General features: G+C 40.4%; 1 protein-coding gene across 1 annotated transcript in view; it reads right to left on the bottom strand.

Annotated features, from left to right (window-relative positions):
• Window positions 1–24,000, bottom strand: part of LOC129842068 (multiple PDZ domain protein-like) — a 103,647-nt gene that overhangs the window by 59,166 nt on the left and 20,481 nt on the right. The window contains exons 9-15 of the mRNA XM_055910459.1: window positions 23,328–23,405; window positions 22,077–22,156; window positions 17,808–17,954; window positions 16,798–16,992; window positions 15,389–15,562; window positions 14,908–15,117; window positions 11,850–12,038 (exon numbers count right to left, since the gene is read on the bottom strand). Of these exons, the coding sequence (XP_055766434.1) occupies window positions 11,850–12,038; window positions 14,908–15,117; window positions 15,389–15,562; window positions 16,798–16,992; window positions 17,808–17,954; window positions 22,077–22,156; window positions 23,328–23,405 (1,073 nt within the window). The remainder of the gene's footprint in view (window positions 1–11,849; window positions 12,039–14,907; window positions 15,118–15,388; window positions 15,563–16,797; window positions 16,993–17,807; window positions 17,955–22,076; window positions 22,157–23,327; window positions 23,406–24,000) is intronic.

The raw sequence follows: 24,000 nt of genomic DNA, 5'->3' as shown, positions 1-24,000 counted from the left end.
ACCTTAACATTTGACTGAAGCAGTGGCTGATTCAGTGTAATTTAAGTGAAAGTCGAAACAAAAAACCTGCTGAGTGACTTAATGTCGGACAGTGAATGATTGTAACGTCCTCACAATGAAGACACTAGGCACTAGCACTTTCTCTGAGCCTCGCCCAATGACACTGATCCAGCTGGCCCAATGACACTGATCCAGCTGGCCCAATGACACTGATCCAGCTGGATGACTCTAAACACGGAAAATAAACGATATAGTATGATACAGGAACCTATAGAGGGAACAGTGATGTATCTACAGGTCAGTATGATACAGGAACCTATAGAGGGAACAGTGATGTATCTACAGGTCAGTATGATACAGGAACCTATAGAGGGAACAGTGATGTATCTACAGGTCAGTACAGGAACCTATAGAGGGAACAGTGATGTATCTACAGGTCAGTATGATACAGGAACCTATAGAGGGAACAGTGATGTATCTACAGGTCATTATGATACAGGAACCTATAGAGGGAACAGTGATGTATCTACAGGTCAGTATGATACAGGAACCTATAGAGGGAACAGTGATGTATCTACAGGTCAGTATGATACAGGAACCTATTGAGGGAACAGTGATGTATCTACAGGTCAGTATGATACAGGAACCGATAGAGGGAACAGTGATGTATCTACAGGTCAGTACAGGAACCTATAGAGGGAACAGTGATGTATCTACAGGTCAGTATGATACAGGAACCTATAGAGGGAACAGTGTTGTATCTACAGGTCAGTATGATACAGGAACCTATAGAGGGAACAGTGATGTATCTACAGGTCAGTATGATACAGGAACCTATAGAGGGAACAGTGATGTATCTACAGGTCAGTACAGGAACCTATAGAGGGAACAGTGATGTATCTACAGGTCAGTATGATACAGGAACCTATAGAGGGAACAGTGTTGTATCTACAGGTCAGTATGATACAGGAACCTATAGAGGGAACAGTGATGTATCTACAGGTCAGTACAGGAACCTATAGAGGGAACAGTGATGTATCTACAGGTCAGTACAGGAACCTATAGAGGGAACAGTGTTGTATCTACAGGTCAGTATGATACAGGAACCTATAGAGGGAACAGTGATGTATCTACAGGTCAGTACAGGAACCTATAGAGGGAACAGTGATGTATCTACAGGTCAGTACAGGAACCTATAGAGGGAACAGTGATGTATCTACAGGTCAGTATGATACAGGAACCTATAGAGGGAACAGTGATGTATCTACAGGTCAGTATGATACAGGAACCTATAGAGGGAACAGTGATGTATCTACAGGTCAGTATGATACAGGAACCTATAGAGGGAACAGTGATGTATCTACAGGTCAGTATGATACAGGAACCTATAGAGGGAACAGTGATGTATCTACAGGTCAGTATGATACAGGAACCTATAGAGGGAACAGTGATGTATCTACAGGTCAGTATGATACAGGAACCTATAGAGGGAACAGTGATGTATCTACAGGTCAGTATGATACAGGAACCTATAGAGGGAACAGTGATGTATCTACAGGTCAGTATGATACAGGAACCTATAGAGGGAACAGTGATGTATCTACAGGTCACTATGATACAGGAACCTATAGAGGGAACAGTGATGTATCTACAGGTCAGTATGATACAGGAACCTATAGAGGGAACAGTGATGTATCTACAGGTCAGTACAGGAACCTATAGAGGGAACAGTGATGTATCTACAGGTCAGTATGATACAGGAACCTATAGAGGGAACAGTGATGTATCTACAGGTCAGTATGATACAGGAACCTATAGAGGGAACAGTGATGTATCTACAGGTCAGTATGATACAGGAACCTATAGAGGGAACAGTGATGTATCTACAGGTCAGTATGATACAGGAACCTATAGAGGGAACAGTGATGTATCTACAGGTCAGTATGATACAGGAACCTATAGAGGGAACAGTGATGTATCTACAGGTCAGTATGATACAGGAACCTATAGAGGGAACAGTGATGTATCTACAGGTCAGTATGATACAGGAACCTATAGAGGGAACAGTGATGTATCTACAGGTCAGTATGATACAGGAACCTATAGAGGGAACAGTGATGTATCTACAGGTCAGTACAGGAACCTATAGAGGGAACAGTGATGTATCTACAGGTCAGTATGATACAGGAACCTATAGAGGGAACAGTGATGTATCTACAGGTCAGTATGATACAGGAACCTATAGAGGGAACAGTGATGTATCTACAGGTCAGTACGATACAGGAACCTATAGAGGGAACAGTGATGTATCTACAGGTCAGTATGATACAGGAACCTATAGAGGGAACAGTGATGTATCTACAGGTCAGTACAGGAACCTATAGAGGGAACAGTGATGTATCTACAGGTCAGTATGATACAGGAACCTATAGAGGGAACAGTGATGTATCTACAGGTCAGTACAGGAACCTATAGAGGGAACAGTGATGTATCTACAGGTCAGTATGATACAGGAACCTATAGAGGGAACAGTGATGTATCTACAGGTCAGTATGATACAGGAACCTATAGAGGGAACAGTGATGTATCTACAGGTCAGTATGATACAGGAACCTATAGAGGGAACAGTGATGTATCTACAGGTCAGTATGATACAGGAACCTATAGAGGGAACAGTGATGTATCTACAGGTCAGTATGATACAGGAACCTATAGAGGGAACAGTGATGTATCTACAGGTCAGTATGATACAGGAACCTATAGAGGAAACAGTGATGTATCTACAGGTCAGTACAGGAACCTATAGAGGGAACAGTGATGTATCTACAGGTCAGTATGATACAGGAACCTATAGAGGGAACAGTGATGTATCTACAGGTCAGTATGATACAGGAACCTATAGAGGGAACAGTGATGTATCTACAGGTCAGTATGATACAGGAACCTATAGAGGGAACAGTGATGTATCTACAGGTCAGTACGATACAGGAACCTATAGAGGGAACAGTGATGTATCTACAGGTCAGTATGATACAGGAACCTATAGAGGGAACAGTGATGTATCTACAGGTCAGTACAGGAACCTATAGAGGGAACAGTGATGTATCTACAGGTCAGTATGATACAGGAACCTATAGAGGGAACAGTGATGTATCTACAGGTCAGTACAGGAACCTATAGAGGGAACAGTGATGTATCTACAGGTCAGTATGATACAGGAACCTATAGAGGGAACAGTGATGTATCTACAGGTCAGTATGATACAGGAACCTATAGAGGGAACAGTGATGTATCTACAGGTCAGTATGATACAGGAACCTATAGAGGGAACAGTGATGTATCTACAGGTCAGTATGATACAGGAACCTATAGAGGGAACAGTGATGTATCTACAGGTCAGTATGATACAGGAACCTATAGAGGGAACAGTGATGTATCTACAGGTCAGTATGATACAGGAACCTATAGAGGAAACAGTGATGTATCTACAGGTCAGTACAGGAACCTATAGAGGGAACAGTGATGTATCTACAGGTCAGTATGATACAGGAACCTATAGAGGGAACAGTGATGTATCTACAGGTCAGTATGATACAGGAACCTATAGAGGGAACAGTGATGTATCTACAGGTCAGTACAGGAACCTATAGAGGGAACAGTGATGTATCTACAGGTCAGTATGATACAGGAACCTATAGAGGGAACAGTGATGTATCTACAGGTCAGTACAGGAACCTATAGAGGGAACAGTGATGTATCTACAGGTCAGTATGATACAGGAACCTATAGAGGGAACAGTGATGTATCTACAGGTCAGTACAGGAACCTATAGAGGGAACAGTGATGTATCTACAGGTCAGTATGATACAGGAACCTATAGAGGGAACAGTGATGTATCTACAGGTCAGTACAGGAACCTATAGAGGGAACAGTGATGTATCTACAGGTCAGTATGATACAGGAACCTATAGAGGGAACAGTGATGTATCTACAGGTCAGTATGATACAGGAACCTATAGAGGGAACAGTGATGTATCTACAGGTCAGTATGATACAGGAACCTATAGAGGGAACAGTGATGTATCTACAGGTCAGTATGATACAGGAACCTATTGAGGGTATAGTAATGCATCTACAGGTCAGTATGATACAGGAACCGATACATATAACCACTGTTGCTTTAGCATATAACCACTGTTGCTTTAGCATATCAACACTGTTGCTTTAGCATATAACCACTGTTGCTTTAGCATATAACCACTGTTGCTTTAGCATATAACCACTGTTGCTTTAGCATATAACCACTGTTGCTTTAGCATATAACCACTGTTGCTTTAGCATATAACCACTGTTGCTTTAGCATATAACCACTGTTGCTTTAGCATATAACCACTGTTTTTTTTTCTTTTTTTTTTTTTCTTTTTTTTAGGGGTGGATCAGCTCAGTATTGCGGAAAGAATGTTGCTTCCAATGTAATTGTCTGCATCATTTCCATTCCCCCATATTTTTTGGGGTAAATATATATATCCATACACGTATGCATACATATACACATATATACATACACATATCTATATAGACATACATACTTTTTTAAAGAATATGCCTTTATTATTATTCCCCGCGACCCTACCACCAATCCCCCAATTGGAGTAAACTTATAAACACTTCTGCTTTTACCTTCAATTTCTACATCTTATACCTATCTTACAGACACAATCCACTTTACAATAGTTCTCTCTTATTTGTTCTTAGTCCTTCCTCTATTTCTGTTGTCCATCCAATTTTATTTCCACTTGTAACTGTGCTATTTCACAAAAGCTCCGCACCTATACACATTTCACAGATCCCGTATGCCCTATATTGTTTATCTTGTTATTAGTCCCACCCTTCAGCTCCACCCAACCCCTCCCATCTATCTTCCAACATCATCCATTTCGGATTTCTATTTGCCATACATTTCTCAACTGTGCTGTGATGCTTCACAAAAGACCTGAACCTTCCTATTCTCATAGCTTCTACAGATTGTAAATTAAAAATAAACATCTTTGCCAAAATAATTATTATATTATTGATTGATTGACTATGGCTCTTCAAATCCCCCAGTATTGTTATCTGTAGCGTTAGTTTTAGGCAAATGTTGCAATTCTTCAGCCATTCCTGGACCTGTGACCAAAAACGAGCTACATATGGACAATACCAAAATAAATGATCTAATGACTCTGCCTCCTCACAACAGAATCTGCAGAGCTGGGAAGATTGTATACCCCATATATATAACATTATATTAGTTGCAAGAATTTTGTACAGTAATTTATATTGAAAAATTCGAAGTTTTGAATCCGGCGTTGTTTTGCGTATCAATTCATAAACCATGTGCCATGGAATGGGTACATCGAAAATCTCTTCCCAACTATTTTGCAATTTATATGGCACAGCTGTTAGTTTTTTGGTCCTTAAATGAAATTGGTATATGTTTTTATTTATCACACTTTTCTTTAACCATTTTTGTTCTTTAATACAGGGCCGACATACAAGTTCCTTACTTTTTTCCCCTTCTACTTGCCTCTTCCATTTTTGTGGTAATGCTGCAATTAATTGGTTGTAATTTTGGGTAGAGCAGACTTTTCCATATGTCTGTGTTAGCTGCATGTGTGACATAACTCCACCAGTCCTATTTATGATATCATTCACAAAAATTATACCTTTTTTAAACATTTCTTCGATAAATACATTTTTTTTAATCAATTATTATATTTGAATTTAACCACAATATTTGTTGTACTATTTGTTCCGTCCTTTCAGGTGGATTAAACTGAAATTGCAACCAACTTTCTAAGGCTTGTTTAAAGAATAAGGATATTTTGGAGATCATTTCCTTTTCAAACAACCGAAAGTGAGCAGGTGTAATCTGAATAAAGGGAAAAAGGCCCTTCTTGAACATAGGATGAGACATTCGTACCAGTTTACTAGAGAACCAGTTTGGATTTAAGTATAACTTTTGTATGACCGATGCCTTTAGTGAGAGGTCTAATGCTTTAATATTTAATAATTTCTGCCCTCCGAATTCATATTCGTTATATAAATAGGCCCTTTTAATTTTATCTGGCTTGCCGTTCCAAATAAAATTGAATATTTTTTGTTCATATAATTTAAAAAACAGGTCACTAGGTGTAGGCAAAACCATAAGCAAATAGGTAAACTGTGATATGACTAAAGAGTTAATTAGGGTGATTTTTCCACAAATAGACAGGTATTTTCCTTTCCATGGTAGCAAGATCTTATCTATTTTTGCTAACTTTCTATAAAAATTTATTGGAGTGAGATCATTTCTTTCTTTTGGGATTTTTATACCGAGTATGTCCACATCTCCGTCAGACCATTTAATTGGTAAACTACATGGCAATATAAAATGTGTATTTTTTAGTGATCCAATACGTAATATGGTACATTTATCATAATTTGGTTTTAATCCAGAGAGGATAGCAAAGGTATCTAGATCCTCTATGAGGCCCTGGAGAGACTCTAGTTGTGGTTTTAAAAGAAAACATGAATCATCAGCGTACAATGACACCTTAGTTTTTAAGCCATGGATTTCTAATCCTTTAATATTAATGTTTGATCTAATTTTAACAGCTAACATTTCGATGGCAATAATAAATAGATATGCCGATAGTGGACAACCTTGTTTTACTCCTCTAGATAGTTTAAAACTTTCTGAGATGTAGCCATTATTTACTATTTTACACCTAGGGTTACTATACATAATTTTAACCCATTTTATAAGAGATTCCCCAAAATGGAAATATTCTAGGCATTTATATATAAACTCCAGTCGTACTTTATCAAAAGCCTTTTCAAAATCAGCTATGAAAACCAGGCCTGGTGTCCCCGATATCTCATAGTGTTCTATTGTTTCCAGTACTTGCCTTATATTATCTCCAATGTATCGTCCATGTAAAAAACCTGTCTGATTAGGATGAATAATATCTGACAAAACTTTTTTTATTCTATGCGCCAAGCATTTTGCTAGGATTTTTGCATCACAACACTGAAGTGTAAGAGGTCTCCAATTTTTTAATTGGACTGGATCTTTATATATACCACTTGGGTCCTGTTTCAGTAATAACGATATCAGACCTTCTTGTTGTGTGTCTGATAATCTACCATTTATATAGGAGTGGTTAAAACAAGTTAATAATGGTCCTTTGAGTATATCGAAAAACGTTTTGTATACTTCCACTGGTATGCCATCCAGCCCTGGAGTTTTCCCATCTTTAAAGGCCCCAATTGCAACAAGCAGTTCCTCCTCTGTAATTTGGCCTTCACATGAGTCTTTCTGTTCAGATGTTAATTTTACATTATTAATAGGAAAAAAATCCATACAATTAGTTTCAGTTAGTGGAGATGGAGGAGCCTGAAACGAAAACATATTCTTAAAGTACTTTACTTCCTCTTTCAAAATATCATTTGGTGAATCATGCGTGACTCCATCATTTGTCACAAGTTTTAATACATTTTTTTTGGTAGCATTTCTATATTGAAGATTGAAAAAGAATTTGGTGCATTTTTCCCCATATTCCATCCAGTTCGCTTTATTTTTATAATATATTACACTGGATCTTTCTTGAATAAGTTCCTCCATTTCTTTTTGTTTTTCCTCTAAATTATTCTGTGCCTCTATGGTACCGTTTTTATTGCTATCTAACTGTACTGTTAGTCCTTCAATTTCCTTTGTTAATATGGACTCTTTTGATCTAAATTGCTTTTGTTTTATAGATGAGTACTGAATTGCATGGCCTCTAAAGGCACACTTAAAAGTGTCCCATACAATAAGGGGATCTGCTGTACCTATGTTATGTCTGAAAAAGTCAGTTATAAAATCTTCTGTCCTAGTTCTAAACAATTTATCATCTAGTAGACTTTGATTAAATTTCCAATATCCTCGCCCACGTGGAAATTCTGTAAGAGAAATATATATGCCAATTATGTGATGATCCGACCGCATTCTATCCCCTATCAACACTTTTTTAACTTTTGGTGCCAGAGAGAATGGAATAAGAAAGTAGTCAAGACGACTAGCTTGATTCAGCCTCCGCCATGTATATCTCACTAAATCAGGGTATTTAAGTCTCCATATATCCACTAATTCCAATATATCCATGACATTCATGATTTCCTTAAGTGCCTGAGGGTGATAATTTGTAGTGTGATTTCCTTTCCGGTCTATAGAGCTATTTAAGACCGTATTAAAATCTCCCATTATAATAATAGAGTCTAGTGTTGCTTGTAGAGTTGATAAGTTCTTATATATATTTTCAAAGAAGCTTGGATCATCATTATTCGGACCGTATAGGTTAACAAGCCATATTTGTTTATTGTCCAATAACATATTTAAAATAATCCATCTACCTTGAGGATCTGTTTGGACAATTTGCACATTTGGATCAAAATTATTGTTAATTAAGATCATCACCCCTTTTGAATTTCTTTGCCCATGGGAGAAATATATTTTGCCCACCCAGTTCTTTTTCCACAAAACTTCATCTAAAACTGTTGAATGGGTTTCCTGTAAACAATAAATATTATAATCCTTCTCTTTTAGCCAGGTAAATACTGATCGTCTTTTCTTATTATCTGCTAAGCCATTACAATTGTAACTGGCTATACTTATTTCACCACTTACCATGAGACACACCTTTCATTCTTTTAATCAGAATATATTTTTGTAAACGTACTATTAAAAAGTAACATAATGATTGAGTGTCTATATAGTTGTACCATGATATTTGCATTTCTACTAAGTAAACCTCCAATTGGTCCCTACTATTCCACCCGCTAAAAGGCCTCATCTCGAGATGGCTTGTCATCCCAATGCCCGGCAGACCACCCTCGACCCCCTGTATCCCATAGCCCTGAACCGACTGGGATCCATTCTTTGAAAAGAGCATACAGTTCCATTTACCGAATTGAAGTAAATCAATTGCCATATGCATTTCCATTGCCGTCACCTCGATTTGTATTATATATAGCTGTGGATCATCCTCTATTGTACCTTACATCTTTTACTTCTTCTTTCGCAACAGTTGTGGGATACACACATACACACTCAGCCCTTACCCCCACACAACCATAAGCTCACTTTCTCAACAGTTGCACCATCCCAGAGCCCAACTCAAGATGGGTCATGATTTCCAAATGCTATTGCAGTTGCAGCTGCATGAGAAGGCCTGCAAGACCGCGCAAAAAAATAAGCAAAAATTGAAATGTATTTACCATTGTCATATCCTAGATAATGGCAGTCAAATGTACACCCCATTCCTGAAAAAACACCCACAATACGGCCACCAGTCATGACCATGTCCCCACGCATCTCCATGCAGTCCGACCTTGATTCTGTGCCGCCAGGGCCACAATAATATACCCCCTCTCTGAATGTCCGAGTGTGACCCCCTCCCCATGGGTTACTGCAGCTAGTGTTGCCAGCACTGCCACTGCCTGGGTGGGGGTACCCCACCGGAATCCCCACCGGCTAGGTACAAGGTCGTCAAGGTTCTCATTAGCAGCTTTGAGAAATTCCTTGTATATTTTCCTCTCCCTTTAGGGGGCTTTGGCTTTGCAGGACCAACCCTGCCAAGCAGGCTCAGAATCTTGAGGGGGCAGTGCTGCTCTTGGTCTCTGACCTCATTTTAGCTGCATACAGAGCGCTTACAGCGAGCACATAAAACAGTTAGGGACTTCTCCTTAATATCTGGGTCATTCAGGTGGGTGTCTAGGGTATAGGGCCATAGACAGTACCATTAAAATAGGATAATAATTAGATATAATTTATTAAGATAAAAAAAATGTAGTTTTCCATGATAGGACAATAAATAAATAAGACGTATAATTCATTATAAAAGTATATCCATCATCTGAACAACATTGAAAGCCCTCTCATACCCGGCTCACAGCAATACATTGGCTCTGGGATATGCAACCATTTCATTACTCACTCACTCAACTTTCCAAACATAACAAATAAGATAAAAAATAAAATAAACACAAACCATACCATCCACACATACTGTGCCTTCTGTTTACTTAGTTTTTATCTTCACTGTGTAAAAATAGTGCTTGTGTGTTCAATTAGTTATATGTGAAGATTTATAAAAAAGCTATATTTTTGTTGTATTGTTACAATCAGTAACCGGGCTTGAATTGTGTTTATTTTCCTCGTCTATGAGAACTTTGTAAATTTTAAAATAACCATGGAGTAGTCTTTGTGTCTCTGAACAACTGGTTATCAATATATAGTTTATCAACGACGAGAGCTACTCGTTTCGCTTTTAATCTGTTTTCTTTGAAAATTGGATACAGAACTTTGCGCCGTTCTGCAATTTCTTTCGGAAACTGATCATTCATGCCAATTTTGGTCCCAGCAAGTCTTTTACCTAGGCTTTTAACCATTATTTTATCTTTAAATGAAGCAAATTTTGCAACGATTGGGCGTTCGTACCTCTGCCCTCTCTGTCCGAAGCGGTGAACACGTTCAAGTTGGATTTTGTCGACAACTTCGCATGGAATCTGAAGCGCTGTACGGAGGAACTCTCTAACTATAGATTCAGGAACTTCTCCTTCTTTTTCTTGGATACCTGTAAGTACCAAATTCTCTCTCATGGATCTAGTTTGAATCTCCAGTAAGGCTTCCTTCAGAACGATGTTCTCTTTTTTAATTCCATTCATTTCGGTTTGAATCTTATTGACTGTCCCTTTTAGCGCGTGTGTTTCCTTCTCCAATGTCGCAGCTTTTTCATCACTCATCTCTAGGCTTGCCTTTAACTCTTTTATATCCTTACTAAGTAATTCAAGTAAACCCAGTTTGTCATTTATTGATTTTAACAGATCGGTTTCGACCTTTACCATTCCCGGTGGTGAGAATATTAAATCGTCAGTATCTGTCGAAGAATCTCGCTTGCGTTTTGTAAACGGTTCCCCTGTCTTACTCTCCGTCATGTTTGGTTGTTGCCTGTTTTCGTAATATTTGTCGATAAATGTCTCTAGTCTTAGGATTTGTTTTGTGTTATTATCCAGATTGAAGGTTTATCACTCACCAGATTATGTAGTGCTAATATTTTAGTCTATTTAGCAGATATTTCGAATATTATGTTTTATCTTGAGGTGCTCTACATAACTTCGTTCAGTCCGCCATTACCTTTACGTTACCTTTACGTCCGCCGTCTACGTCCTACCCCATCTTTAGCATATAAGCATATTGCTTTAGCATATAACCACTGTTGCTTTAGCATATAAACACTGTTGCTTTAGCATATAAACACTGTTGCTTTAGCATATAAACACTGTTGCTTTAGCATATAAACACTGTTGCTTTAGCATATAAACACTGTTGCTTTAGCATATAAACACTGTTGCTTTAGCATATAAACACTGTTGCTTTAGCATATAAACACTGTTGCTTTAGCATATAAACACTGTTGCTTTAGCATATAAACACTGTTGCTTTAGCATATAAACACTGTTGCTTTGGCATATAAACACTGTTGCTTTAGCATATAAACACTGTTGCTTTAGCATATAACCCCTGTTGCTTTAGCATATAACCACTGTTGCTTTAGCATATAAACTCTGTTGCTTTAGCATATAACCACTGTGTCTTGTTTTTCTCTTTAGTTTGTTATCATTCCCACATGATTTCGGGTTCCTCGTTACACTAATAGAGCAAAACGTACTTTCTAGAGTTAGCATTGTGAGCACTGCTTCTCGTTCCAAGTTATTTCGGTCCTTACAGTAGACTAGCGACGCTAACCCTGAGGTGTTGATGTCACTTGACTGTTAGGAAGGCTTCTTACCTTCAGTGTGCCGCACGGTTGGCTGTTCCTCTGCTGTGAGCCGTAGCTGTTAGCATGCGCCTGCTGTGAGGACGAGGCTAGCGTCCCAGCTGAGTAGAGAGTATCCTTCTCGTCTCTCGATAACGACTGGGTCTCGTCTCTCGACGACCTCGATGACTCCGGGATGGACTCCAGGACACAACACTCGATCTGAGGGATACGTGAAAGGTCAAAGGTGGAGGGTCAGAGGTGGAGAGGGTCTGTGGGAAACGGAGAGGAATATAGACCCGATAGAGTTCTGGTCTGACCTAATTAGCATCGAAGCTAACAGGGTATAGAGAGTGGTTGTGAATGGGAGAATTGGACACTCTCTATCTCTCTCTTTCACCTCCCTTTCTTTCTCTCTTTCTAGTCTCTCTCCAACTCTCTCTCTCTCTCTCCTCCCCTTTCTCTCTCTAGTAGTGTGGTCAGGCATTGTGTTCATTTCTCAACATCATGAAAAATTCAGCAGGTTTGTAACAAGAGGCTCTCTCTGCTGCCCTACTGTTACTAAGACACAGGCGACAACAAGAGTTACAACACACTGTGGTCAGATATAAACTACATGAATTGACTGTGTTATGGTGGTAAACTACATGTATTGACTGTGTTATGGTGGTAGATATAAACTACATGTATTGACTGTGTTATGGTGATAAACTACATGTATTGACTGTGTTATGGTGATAGATATAAACTACATGTATTGACTGTGTTATGGTGGTAAACTACATGTATTGACTGTGTTATGGTGGTAAACTACATGTATTGACTGTGTTATGGTGGTAAACTACATGTATTGACTGTGTTATGGTGGTAAACTACATGTATTGACTGTGTTATGGTGGTAGATATAAACTACATGTATTGACTGTGTTATGGTGGTAGATATAAACTACATGTATTGACTGTGTTATGGTGGTAAACTACATGTATTGACTGTGTTATGGTGGTAGATATAAACTACATGTATTGACTGTGTTATGGTGGTAGATATAAACTACATGTATTGACTGTGTTATGGTGGTAGATATAAACTACATGTATTGACTGTGTTATGGTGGTAGATATAAACTACATGTATTGACTGTGTTATGGTGATAGATATAAACTACATGTATTGACTGTGTTATGGTGGTAGATATAAACTACATGTATTGACTGTGTTATGGTGGTAAACTACATGTATTGACTGTGTTATGGTGGTAGATATAAACTACATGTATTGACTGTGTTATGGTGGTAGATATAAACTACATGTATTGACTGTGTTATGGTGATAAACTACATGTATTGACTGTGTTATGGTGATAGATATAAACTACATGTATTGACTGTGTTATGGTGGTAAACTACATGTATTGACTGTGTTATGGTGGTAAACTACATGTATTGGCTGTGTTATGGTAGTAAACTACATGTATTGACTGTGTTATGGTGGTAAACTACATGTATTGACTGTGTTATGGTGGTAAACTACATGTATTGACTGTGTTATGGTGGTAGATATAAACTACATGTATTGACTGTGTTATGGTGGTAAACTACATGTATTGACTGTGTTATGGCTGTAGATATAAACTACATGTATTGACTGTGTTATGGTGGTAAACTACATGTATTGACTGTGTTATGGCTGTAGATATAAACTACATGTATTGACTGTGTTATAGTGGTAGATATAAACTACATGTATTGACTGTGTTATGGTAGTAAACTACATGTATTGACTGTGTTATGGTGGTAAACTACATGTATTGACTGTGTTATGGTGGTAGATATAAACTACATGTATTGACTGTGTTATGGTGGTAAACTACATGTATTGACTGTGTTATGGTGGTAGATATAAACTACATGTATTGACTGTGTTATGGTAGTAAACTACATGTATTGACTGTGTTATGGTGGTAAACTACATGTATTGACTGTGTTATGGTGGTAAACTACATGTATTGACTGTGTTATGGTGGTAGATATAAACTACATGTATTGACTGTGTTATGGTGGTAGATATAAACTACATGTATTGACTGTGTTATGGTGGTAAACTACATGTATTGACTGTGTTATGGTGGTAAACTACATGTATTGACTGTGTTATGGTGGTAAACTACATGTATTGACTGTGTTATGGTGGTAGATATAAACTACATGTATTGACTGTGTTATGGTGGTAGGTGGTAGAAGAGCAGTACTAGTGTTGTCTTAGACAAAAGTGTCATACAACTACTAATTTTGACTGTGACTGATGGCAACATTTCGTATTTGGCTATTTTCTTTCTTAAAAAACCCACTGTAGTAATAAACGACTCTCATTGTTGATTTATGGTGGTAGCTTTCCAGGAGGAGGGTGGGTGTAGCTCCAGTATACAGGAGGAGGATGTACCACCCCTGTTGTAGCTCCAGTATACAGGAGGAGGGTGGGTGTAGCTCCAGTATACAGGAGGAGGGTGGGTGTAGCTCCAGTATACAGGAGGAGGATGTACCACCCCTGTTGTAGCTCCAGTATACAGGAGGAGGGTGTACCACCCCTGTTGTAGCTCCAGTATACAGGAGGAGGATGTACCACCCCTGTTGTAGCTCCAGTATACAGGAGGAGGATGTACCACCCCTGTTGTAGCTCCAGTATACAGGAGGAGGATGTACCACCCCTGTTGTAGCTCCAGTATACAGGAGGAGGGTGTACCACCCCTGTTGTAGCTCCAGTATACAGGAGGAGGGTGTACCACCCCTGTTGTAGCTCCAGTATACAGGAGGAGGGTGTACCACCCCTGTTGTAGCTCCAGTATACAGGAGGAGGGTGTTGTAGCTCCAGTATACAGGAGGAGGGTGTACCACCCCTGTTGTAGCTCCAGTATACAGGAGGAGGGTGTTGTAGCTCCAGTATACAGGAGGAGGGTGTACCACCCCTGTTGTAGCTCCAGTATACAGGAGGAGGGTGTACCACCCCTATTGTAGCTCCAGTATACAGGAGGAGGGTGTTGTAGCTCTAGTATACAGTGTTAGAGTGTTAGAGTGTTTTGGGTTACTGTCGTACCGGCAGCGGCTTGGCCACGCCGATGCGCACGGCCCCGTAGCCGGTGGTTTTGAGAACGTGCACGGCGCGCTCCAGCGTTGATCTGACCAGGTCCACGTCGTTGACGGACATGAGCCGGTCACCGGGCAGCAGGCGACCGTCTGAGTCGGCCACGCCACCGGGGACCAGGGAGCGGATCACCAGAACAGTCTTAGAGGCGTCCTCTGGGTCCTGGAGAGGGACAACATGAGGAACATGTGAACAGCAGTTCATAGGTCATGTCCTCCCAAAGGGAAATCCAATAGAAAGGAGAGACTACAATTGTTTTCCCTCTCAGTTCATCTTTTTTTAAATTTTTTTTTATTGTCTTTCCAAAGGATCCACTCTTTGGCCCACCATCCTCTCCTCGTCTCCCGGTCTACATTACTAGGGATCCAAACCAGTTGAAAAGAGAGGAGAATAGGAAGCTACGTTAGACCATTGAGATGCACCACAGTCTTACCTGGTAGTCTAGGATGCTGAATCCCAGGCCTTCCTCTCCCTTCACCAGCTCTATCACCTGACTGTCTCTCTCCCACATGGCCAGAGGAGGAGACACAGGCTTATTAAAACCACGACTCCCACAATCCATGTTGTTACAACCAGGAAGTAGACAGCAGGGCTGGTCATACTGGGACTGGGAGAGGAGAGAGAGAGAGAGTTAGGGCACATCTCATATGACACCCCGGCTTCAGTCTGATTGACCATCTTTCCACCCTTCTCCCAGAAATAGTGTACACTTGATCCCTCCGCCTAATGGGTTCAAAGGGATTGGATTGACCCCACCGATATGTCTGACACCATTTCATTCCTTTAATATATCACATTTGACATTTAGTAAATGTTCTTTCCTTGTGTTTTCTTTAATACAATGATACAATTCTGCTACAGGTACATCCATGAGGGGAGTGAAAGAGTGTACACTTCCTCCCCATCCCTCGATCCCTCCATCTCTCTCCATACGTCCACCGCTCCACCCCTCCATCTCCCCACCTCCATCTCCCCATCCCCCCTCCATCTCCCCATCCCCCCTCCATCTCCCCATCCCTCTTCCATCTCCCCATCCCTCTATCTCCCCATCCCTCTATCTCTCCATCCCTCTATCTCCACATCCCTCCATCCCCCTCTGTCTCCCCATCACTCCATCTCCCCATCCCTCTATCTCTCCATCCCTCCATCTCCCCATCCCTCCATCTCCCCATCCCTCCATCTCCCCATCCCTCCATCTCCCCATCCCTCCATCTCCCCATCCCTCTATCTCTCCATCCCTCCCTAGCCCTCCATCTCCCCATCCCTCCATCTCCCTTCCATCTCCCCATCCCTCCATCTCCCCATCCCTCCATCTCCCCATCCCTCCATCTCCCCATCCCTCCATCTCCCCATCCCTCCATCTCCCCATCCCTCTATCTCTCCATCCCTCCCTAGCCCTCCATCTCCCCATCCCTCCATCTCCCTTCCATATCCCCATCCCTCCATCTCCATCTCCCCATTTCCATATCCCTCCACCTCCCCATCCCTCCATCTCCATATCCCTCCACCTCCACCTTCCATCCCTCCATCTCCATATCCCCATCCCGCCATCTCCATATCCCTCCATCTCCCCATCCCTCCATCTCCATCTCCCCTCCATCTATCTCCCCTCCATCTCCCCATCCCTCCATCTCCATCTCCCCTCCATCTATCTCCCCTCCATCTCCCCATCCCTCCATCTCCATCTCCCCTCCATCTATCTCCCCTCCATCTCCCCATCCCTCCATCTCCATCTCCCCATCCCTCCATCTCCATCTCCCCATCCATCTCCCCATCCATCTCCCCTCCATCTGCCCTCCATCACCCCATCCCCCTCCATCCCTCCTCCCCATCCCTCTCTACCTTATCATTGAACTCAGCCACTAGTTCTTTGATGGGGAGCTGTACATCATCATCATCATCGTCATCGTCGTGGTCACTGTCCCGTAGCTGTGGGGTTACGACGCGGCAGCACACCATACAAACACACAGAGGCAGCTCTCTCAGAATGCTGATCACCTCTCTGTGAGTCTCTCCTATCAGAGGGATGCCATTCGCCTGGGAGAGGGGAGAAGCTAGTCTGGTCAGCATGTTGAATGGACTGTATGTAGCTACATCATAGCATTAACAGGGTCAATATTCCATCTGATGGGTGGATGGATGAATACATGAACGAATAAACAAATTAATAAAAGAATGAACAAAGCAATGAATTAAAGAACAAAGGCATTAATTAACAAACCAAAGAATTAATTAATTAATAAATAAATTACCGAATTAACACACCAACGAACAAATGAACAAATGGATGAACGAACAAACCAAAGAATGAACGAATTAATAAATAAATTACCGAATGAACACACCAATAAACAAATTAATGAATGGATGAACGAACAAACCAAAGAATGAACGAATTAATAAATAAATTACCGAATGAACACACCAACGAACAAATTAATGAATGGATGAACGAACAAACCAAAGAATGAACGAATGAATAAATAAATTACCGAATGAACACACCAACGAACAAATGAATGATCATCTTCTGCACATCTATCACTCCAGTGTTTAATTGTTATATTGTAATTATTTTGCCACTTTGGCCTATTTTTTGCCTTACCTCCCTTATCCTACCTCATTTGCACACACTGTATATAGACTTTTTCTACTGTATTATTGACTGTATGTTTGTTTTACTCCATGTGTAACTATGTGTTGTTGTATGTGTCGAACTGCTTTTCTTTATCTTGGCCAGGTCGCAGTTGTAAATGAGAACTTGTTCTCAACTGGCCTACCTGGTTAAATAAAGGTGAAATAAAAAATAAATAAAACAAATGAATGCATGGAAGTCAATGAGTCCGTCCCACCTCCAGTATCTGGTCTCCAGTGTGTATCTTCCTGCTCTGTCCAACGGGCCCCTCAGGTAAGACGGAGCACAGGTAGTGGTGTCCTGCCCTGGCCTCCATGCTGATGCCCAGACCACTGGTCTCACTGAACCTCTCTAGCTGACACACCTGGGAAGGTGAGGGATAGGAGGGGTTAATAAAACTCTATAGGTGTACTCTGTATAGGTGTACTCTGTATAGGTGTACTCTGTATAACTGTACTCTGTATAGGTGTACTGTGTATAGGTGTACTCTGTATAGGTGTACTGTGTATAGGTGTACTCTGTATAGGTGTACTGTGTATAGGTGTACTCTGTATAGGTGTACTCTGTATAGGTGTACTGTGTATAGGTGTACTCTGTATAGGTGTACTGTGTATAGGTGTACTCTGTATAGGTGTACTGTGTATAGGTGTACTCTGTATAGCTGTACTCTGTATAGGTGTACTGTGTATAGGTGTACTCTGTATAGGTGTACTGTGTATAGGTGTACTCTGTATAGGTGTACTGTGTATAGGTGTACTCTGTATAGCTGTACTCTGTATAGGATTACTGTGTATAGGTGTACTCTGTATAGGTGTACTGTGTATAGGTGTACTCTGTATAGGTGTACTGTGTATAGGTGTACTCTGTATAGCTGTACTCTGTATAGGTGTACTGTGTATAGGTGTACTCTGTATAGGTGTACTGTGTATAGGTGTATTCTGTATAGCTGTACTCTGTATAGGTGTACTGTGTATAGGTGTACTCTGTATAGGTGTACTCTGTATAACTGTACTCTGTATAGGTGTACTCTGTATAGCTGTACTCTGTATAGCTGTACTCTGTATAGGTGTACTCTGTATAACTGTACTCTGTATAGGTGTACTCTGTATAGCTGTACTCTGTATAGCTGTACTCTGTATAGCTGTACTCTGTATAGGTGTACTCTCTATAGCTGTACTCTGTATAGGTGTACTCTGTATAGGTGTACTCTGTATAGCTGTATAGCTGTACTCTGTATAGGTGTACTCTGTATAGGTGTATAACTGTACTCTGTATAGCTGTACTCTGTATAGGTGTACTCTGTATAGCTGTACTCTGTATAGGTGTACTCTGTATAGCTGTACTCTGTATAGGTGTACTCTGTATAGGTGTACTCTGTATAGGTGTACTCTGTATAGGTGTACTCTGTATAACTGTACTCTGTATAGCTGTACTCTGTATAGCTGTACTCTGTATAGCTGTACTCTGTATAGGTGTACTCTCTATAGCTGTACTCTGTATAGGTGTACTCTGTATAGGTGTACTCTGTATAGCTGTATAGCTGTACTCTGTATAGCTGTACTCTGTATAGCTGTACTCTGTATAGGTGTACTCTCTATAGGTGTACTCTGTATAGGTGTACTCTGTATAGGTGTACTCTGTATAGCTGTATAGGTGTACTCTGTATAGCTGTACTCTGTATAGGTGTACTCTGTCCAACTGTACTCTGTATAGCTGTATAGGTGTACTCTGTATAGCTGTACTCTGTATAGGTGTACTCTGTATAACTGTACTCTGTATAGGTGTACTCTCTATAGCTGTACTCTGTATAGGTGTACTCTGTATAGGTGTACTCTGTATAGCTGTATAGGTGTACTCTGTATAGCTGTACTCTGTATAGGTGTACTCTGTATAGGTGTACTCTGTATAGCTGTATAGGTGTACTCTGTATAGCTGTACTCTGTATAGGTGTACTCTGTCCAACTGTACTCTGTATAGCTGTATAGGTGTACTCTGTATAGCTGTACTCTGTATAGGTGTACTCTGTATAACTGTACTCTGTATAGGTGTACTCTCTATAGCTGTACTCTGTATAGGTGTACTCTGTATAGGTGTACTCTGTATAGCTGTATAGGTGTACTCTGTATAGCTGTACTCTGTATAGCTGTACTCTGTATAGCTGTATAGGTGTACTCTGTATAGCTGTACTCTGTATAGGTGTACTCTGTATAACTGTACTCTGTATAGGTGTACTCTCTATAGCTGTACTCTGTATAGGTGTACTCTGTATAGGTGTACTCTGTATAGCTGTATAACTGTACTCTGTATAACTGTACTCTGTATAGCTGTATAGGTGTACTCTGTATAGCTGTACTCTGTATAGGTGTACTCTGTATAACTGTACTCTGTATAGCTGTACTCTGTATAGCTGTACTCTGTATAGGTGTACTCTGTATAGCTGTACTCTGTATAACTGTACTCTGTATAACTGTACTCTGTATAGCTGTACTCTGTATAACTGTACTCTGTATAACTGTACTCTGTATAGCTGTACTCTGTATAACTGTACTCTGTATAGCTGTACTCTGTATAGCTGTACTCTGTATAGCTGTACTCTGTATAGGTGTACTCTGTATAGCTGTACTCTGTATAGGTGTACTCTGTATAGCTGTACTCTGTATAACTGTACTCTGTATAACTGTACTCTGTATAGATGTACTCTGTATAGCTGTACTCTGTATAACTGTACTCTGTATAACTGTACTCTGTATAACTGTACTCTGTATAGCTGTACTCTGTATAACTGTACTCTGTATAGCTGTATAGCTGTACTCTGTATAGGTGTACTCTGTATAGCTGTACTCTGTATAGGTGTCCTCTGTATAGCTGTACTCTGTATAGGTGTACTCTGTATAGGTGTACTCTGTATAACTGTACTCTGTATAACTGTACTCTGTATAACTGTACTCTGTATAACTGTACTCTGTATAGCTGTACTCTGTATAGGTGTACTCTGTATAACTGTACTCTGTATAGGTGTACTCTGTATAGGTGTACTCTGTATAGGTGTACTCTGTATAACTGTACTCTGTATAGGTGTACTCTGTATAGCTGTACTCTGTATAGGTGTACTCTGTATAGGTGTACTCTGTATAGGTGTATAACTGTACTCTGTATAGGTGTACTCTGTATAGGTGTACTCTGTATAACTGTACTCTGTATAGGTGTACTCTGTATAGGTGTACTCTGTATAACTGTACTCTGTATAGGTGTACTCTGTATAGGTGTACTCTGTATAGGTGTATAACTGTACTCTGTATAGGTGTACTCTGTATAGGTGTACTCTGTATAGGTGTACTCTGTATAACTGTACTCTGTATAACTGTACTCTGTATAGGTGTACTCTGTATAGCTGTATAACTGTACTCTGTATAGGTGTACTCTGTATAGCTGTACTCTGTATAGGTGTACTCTGTATAGCTGTACTCTGTATAGCTGTACTCTGTATAGCTGTACTCTGTATAGCTGTACTCTGTATAGGTGTACTCTGTATAACTGTACTCTGTATAGGTGTACTCTGTATAGCTGTACTCTGTATAACTGTACTCTGTATAGCTGTACTCTGTATAGCTGTACTCTGTATAGCTGTACTCTGTATAGGTGTACTCTGTATAGGTGTACTCTGTATAGCTGTACTCTGTATAGGTGTACTCTGTATAGCTGTACTCTGTATAGGTGTACTGTGTATATGTGTACTCTGTATAGCTGTATAGGTGTACTCTGTATAACTGTACTCTGTATAGGTGTACTGTGTATATGTGTACTCTGTATAGCTGTATAGGTGTACTCTGTATAACTGTACTCTGTATAGGTGTACTCTGTATAACTGTACTCTGTATAGGTGTACTGTGTATATGTGTACTCTGTATAGCTGTATAGGTGTACTCTGTATAACTGTACTCTGTATAGGTGTACTCTGTATAACTGTACTCTGTATAGGTGTACTGTGTATATGTGTACTCTGTATAGCTGTATAGGTGTACTCTGTATCACTGTACTCTGTATAGGTGTACTCTGTATAGCTGTACTCTGTATAGGTGTACTCTGTATAGCTGTACTCTGTATAGGTGTACTCTGTATAACTGTACTCTGTATAGGTGTACTCTGTATAGGTGTACTCTGTATAGCTGTACTCTGTATAGGTGTACTCTGTATAGGTGTACTCTGTATAGCTATACTCTGTATAGGTGTACTCTGTATAACTGTACTCTGTATAGCTGTACTCTGTATAGGTGTACTCTGTATAGGTGTACTCTGTATAACTGTACTCTGTATAGCTGTACTCTGTATAGGTGTACTCTCTATAGCTGTACTAAGCCAGAGGTACAGGTAATATTTGTAGACAGACAGATATACTTTTGGAAACAAGCGTTTGCGTCAGTCATTACAAACTGTAATCTGGTATATGATCATATGTGTAAATATGATAAATTAGTATGAGACGTACAACCACTTGATATCTGGGTCCCAGAGCAGCCTGCCACCTGTTCTTCAACTCCTCTTCCTCTGCTGCAGTCAGCTTCCCTCCTTCAACACACACACACACACACACACACACAGACACAGACACAGACACAGACACACACACACACACACACACACACACACACACACACACACACACACACACACACACACACACACACACACACACACACAGATCAGCGTCCTATAAAGAATTGTCACTACCTCTAACAGGCTACCAGTAACCAGAGTTGATTTACATCAACCTCCTGTAAAGAACTACCTCTAACAGGCTTCCAGTAATCACAGTTGATTTACATTAACCTCCTGTAAAGAACTACCTCTAAAACCTTCCAGTAATCAGAGTTGATTTACATTAACCTCCTGTAAAGAACTACCTCTAACACCTTCCAGTAATCAGAGTTGATTTACATTAACCTCCTGTAAACGAACTATCTCTAATACCTTCCAGTAATCACAGTTGATTTAAATTAACCTCCTGTAAAGAACTCAAACAGGCTTCCAGTAATCAGAGTTGATTTACAATAACCTCCTGTAAAGAACTACCTCTAACACCTTCCAGTAATCAGAGTTGATTTACATTAACCTCCTGTAAAGAACTACCTCTAACAGGCTTCCAGTAATCAGAGTTGATTTACATTAACCTCCTGTAAAGAACTACCTCTAACAGGCTACCAGTAATCAGAGTTGATTTACATTAACCTCCTGTAAAGAACTACCTCTAACAGGCGTGCAGTAATCAGAGTTGATTTAAATTAACCTCCTGTAAAGAACTACCTCTAACAGGCTTCCAGTAATCAGAGTTGATTTACATTAACCTCCTGTAAAGAACTACCTCTAACAGGCTTCCAGTAATCACAGTTGATTTACATTAACCTCCTGTAAAGAACTCAAACAGCTCCATATAAACCAAAGGGAGGTGAAGAAATCATCTGAAATTAGCTGAATTAGATGAATGAACATTTGACTGCAAAGGACTTAGGAGTGAGCACACACACGCACACACACACACACACACACACACACACACACACACACACACACACACACACACACACACACACACACACACACACACACACACACACACACACACACACACACACACACACACACACAAACTCACACTCACACACACACACTCACACACACAATCACACACACACACACACACACTCACACAAACGTACAGATACACGTGCAAAATATGTACCGGTTCTGGCGTCTAGTCGTTGTTCAGAGTACACCATACTGGCTCTTCTGGACATCTCACGCAGAGACATTTGTCTTCCTGTGGCCCAGACACACACACACACCCACACCCACACCCACACCCACACCCACACCCACACCCACACCCACACCCACACCCACACCCACACACACACACACACACACACACACATACACGCATACACACACAGAGAGTTAACAATGTATGTTTATAACTTGTGTATGAAGACAGGAAAGTAGGTGCATCCCACTGGACACACACTGGTTGAATCAATGTTGTTTTCAATGAAAGGAAACGTTGCATCAACGTGGAATAGATGTTGAAATGACGTCTCTGTGCCCAGCGGGACGTTGAATTTATGTCTGGGTTATGGGTCTGTTGTAAAACTCTTTAGGCACTTTTGTGACCTCTGTTGATGTAAAGAGGGCTTTACTAATAGTTGACCTCTGTTGATGTTAAAGAGGGCTTTACTAATAGTTGACCTCTGTTGATGTAAAGAGGGCTTTACTAATAGTTGACCTCTGTTGATGTTAAAGAGGGCTTTACCAATAGTTGACCTCTGTTGATGTTAAAGAGGGCTTTACCAATAGTTGACCTCTGTTGATGTAAAGAGGGCTTTACTAATAGTTGACCTCTGTTGATGTTAAAGAGG

The sequence above is a fragment of the Salvelinus fontinalis genome, unplaced genomic scaffold (genome assembly GCF_029448725.1).
Source record: "Salvelinus fontinalis isolate EN_2023a unplaced genomic scaffold, ASM2944872v1 scaffold_0010, whole genome shotgun sequence".
Classification (NCBI taxonomy): domain Eukaryota; kingdom Metazoa; phylum Chordata; class Actinopteri; order Salmoniformes; family Salmonidae; genus Salvelinus; species Salvelinus fontinalis.
The sequence above is the reverse complement of the archived record's forward strand: the minus strand, read 5'-3'. Positions and strand labels throughout refer to the sequence as shown.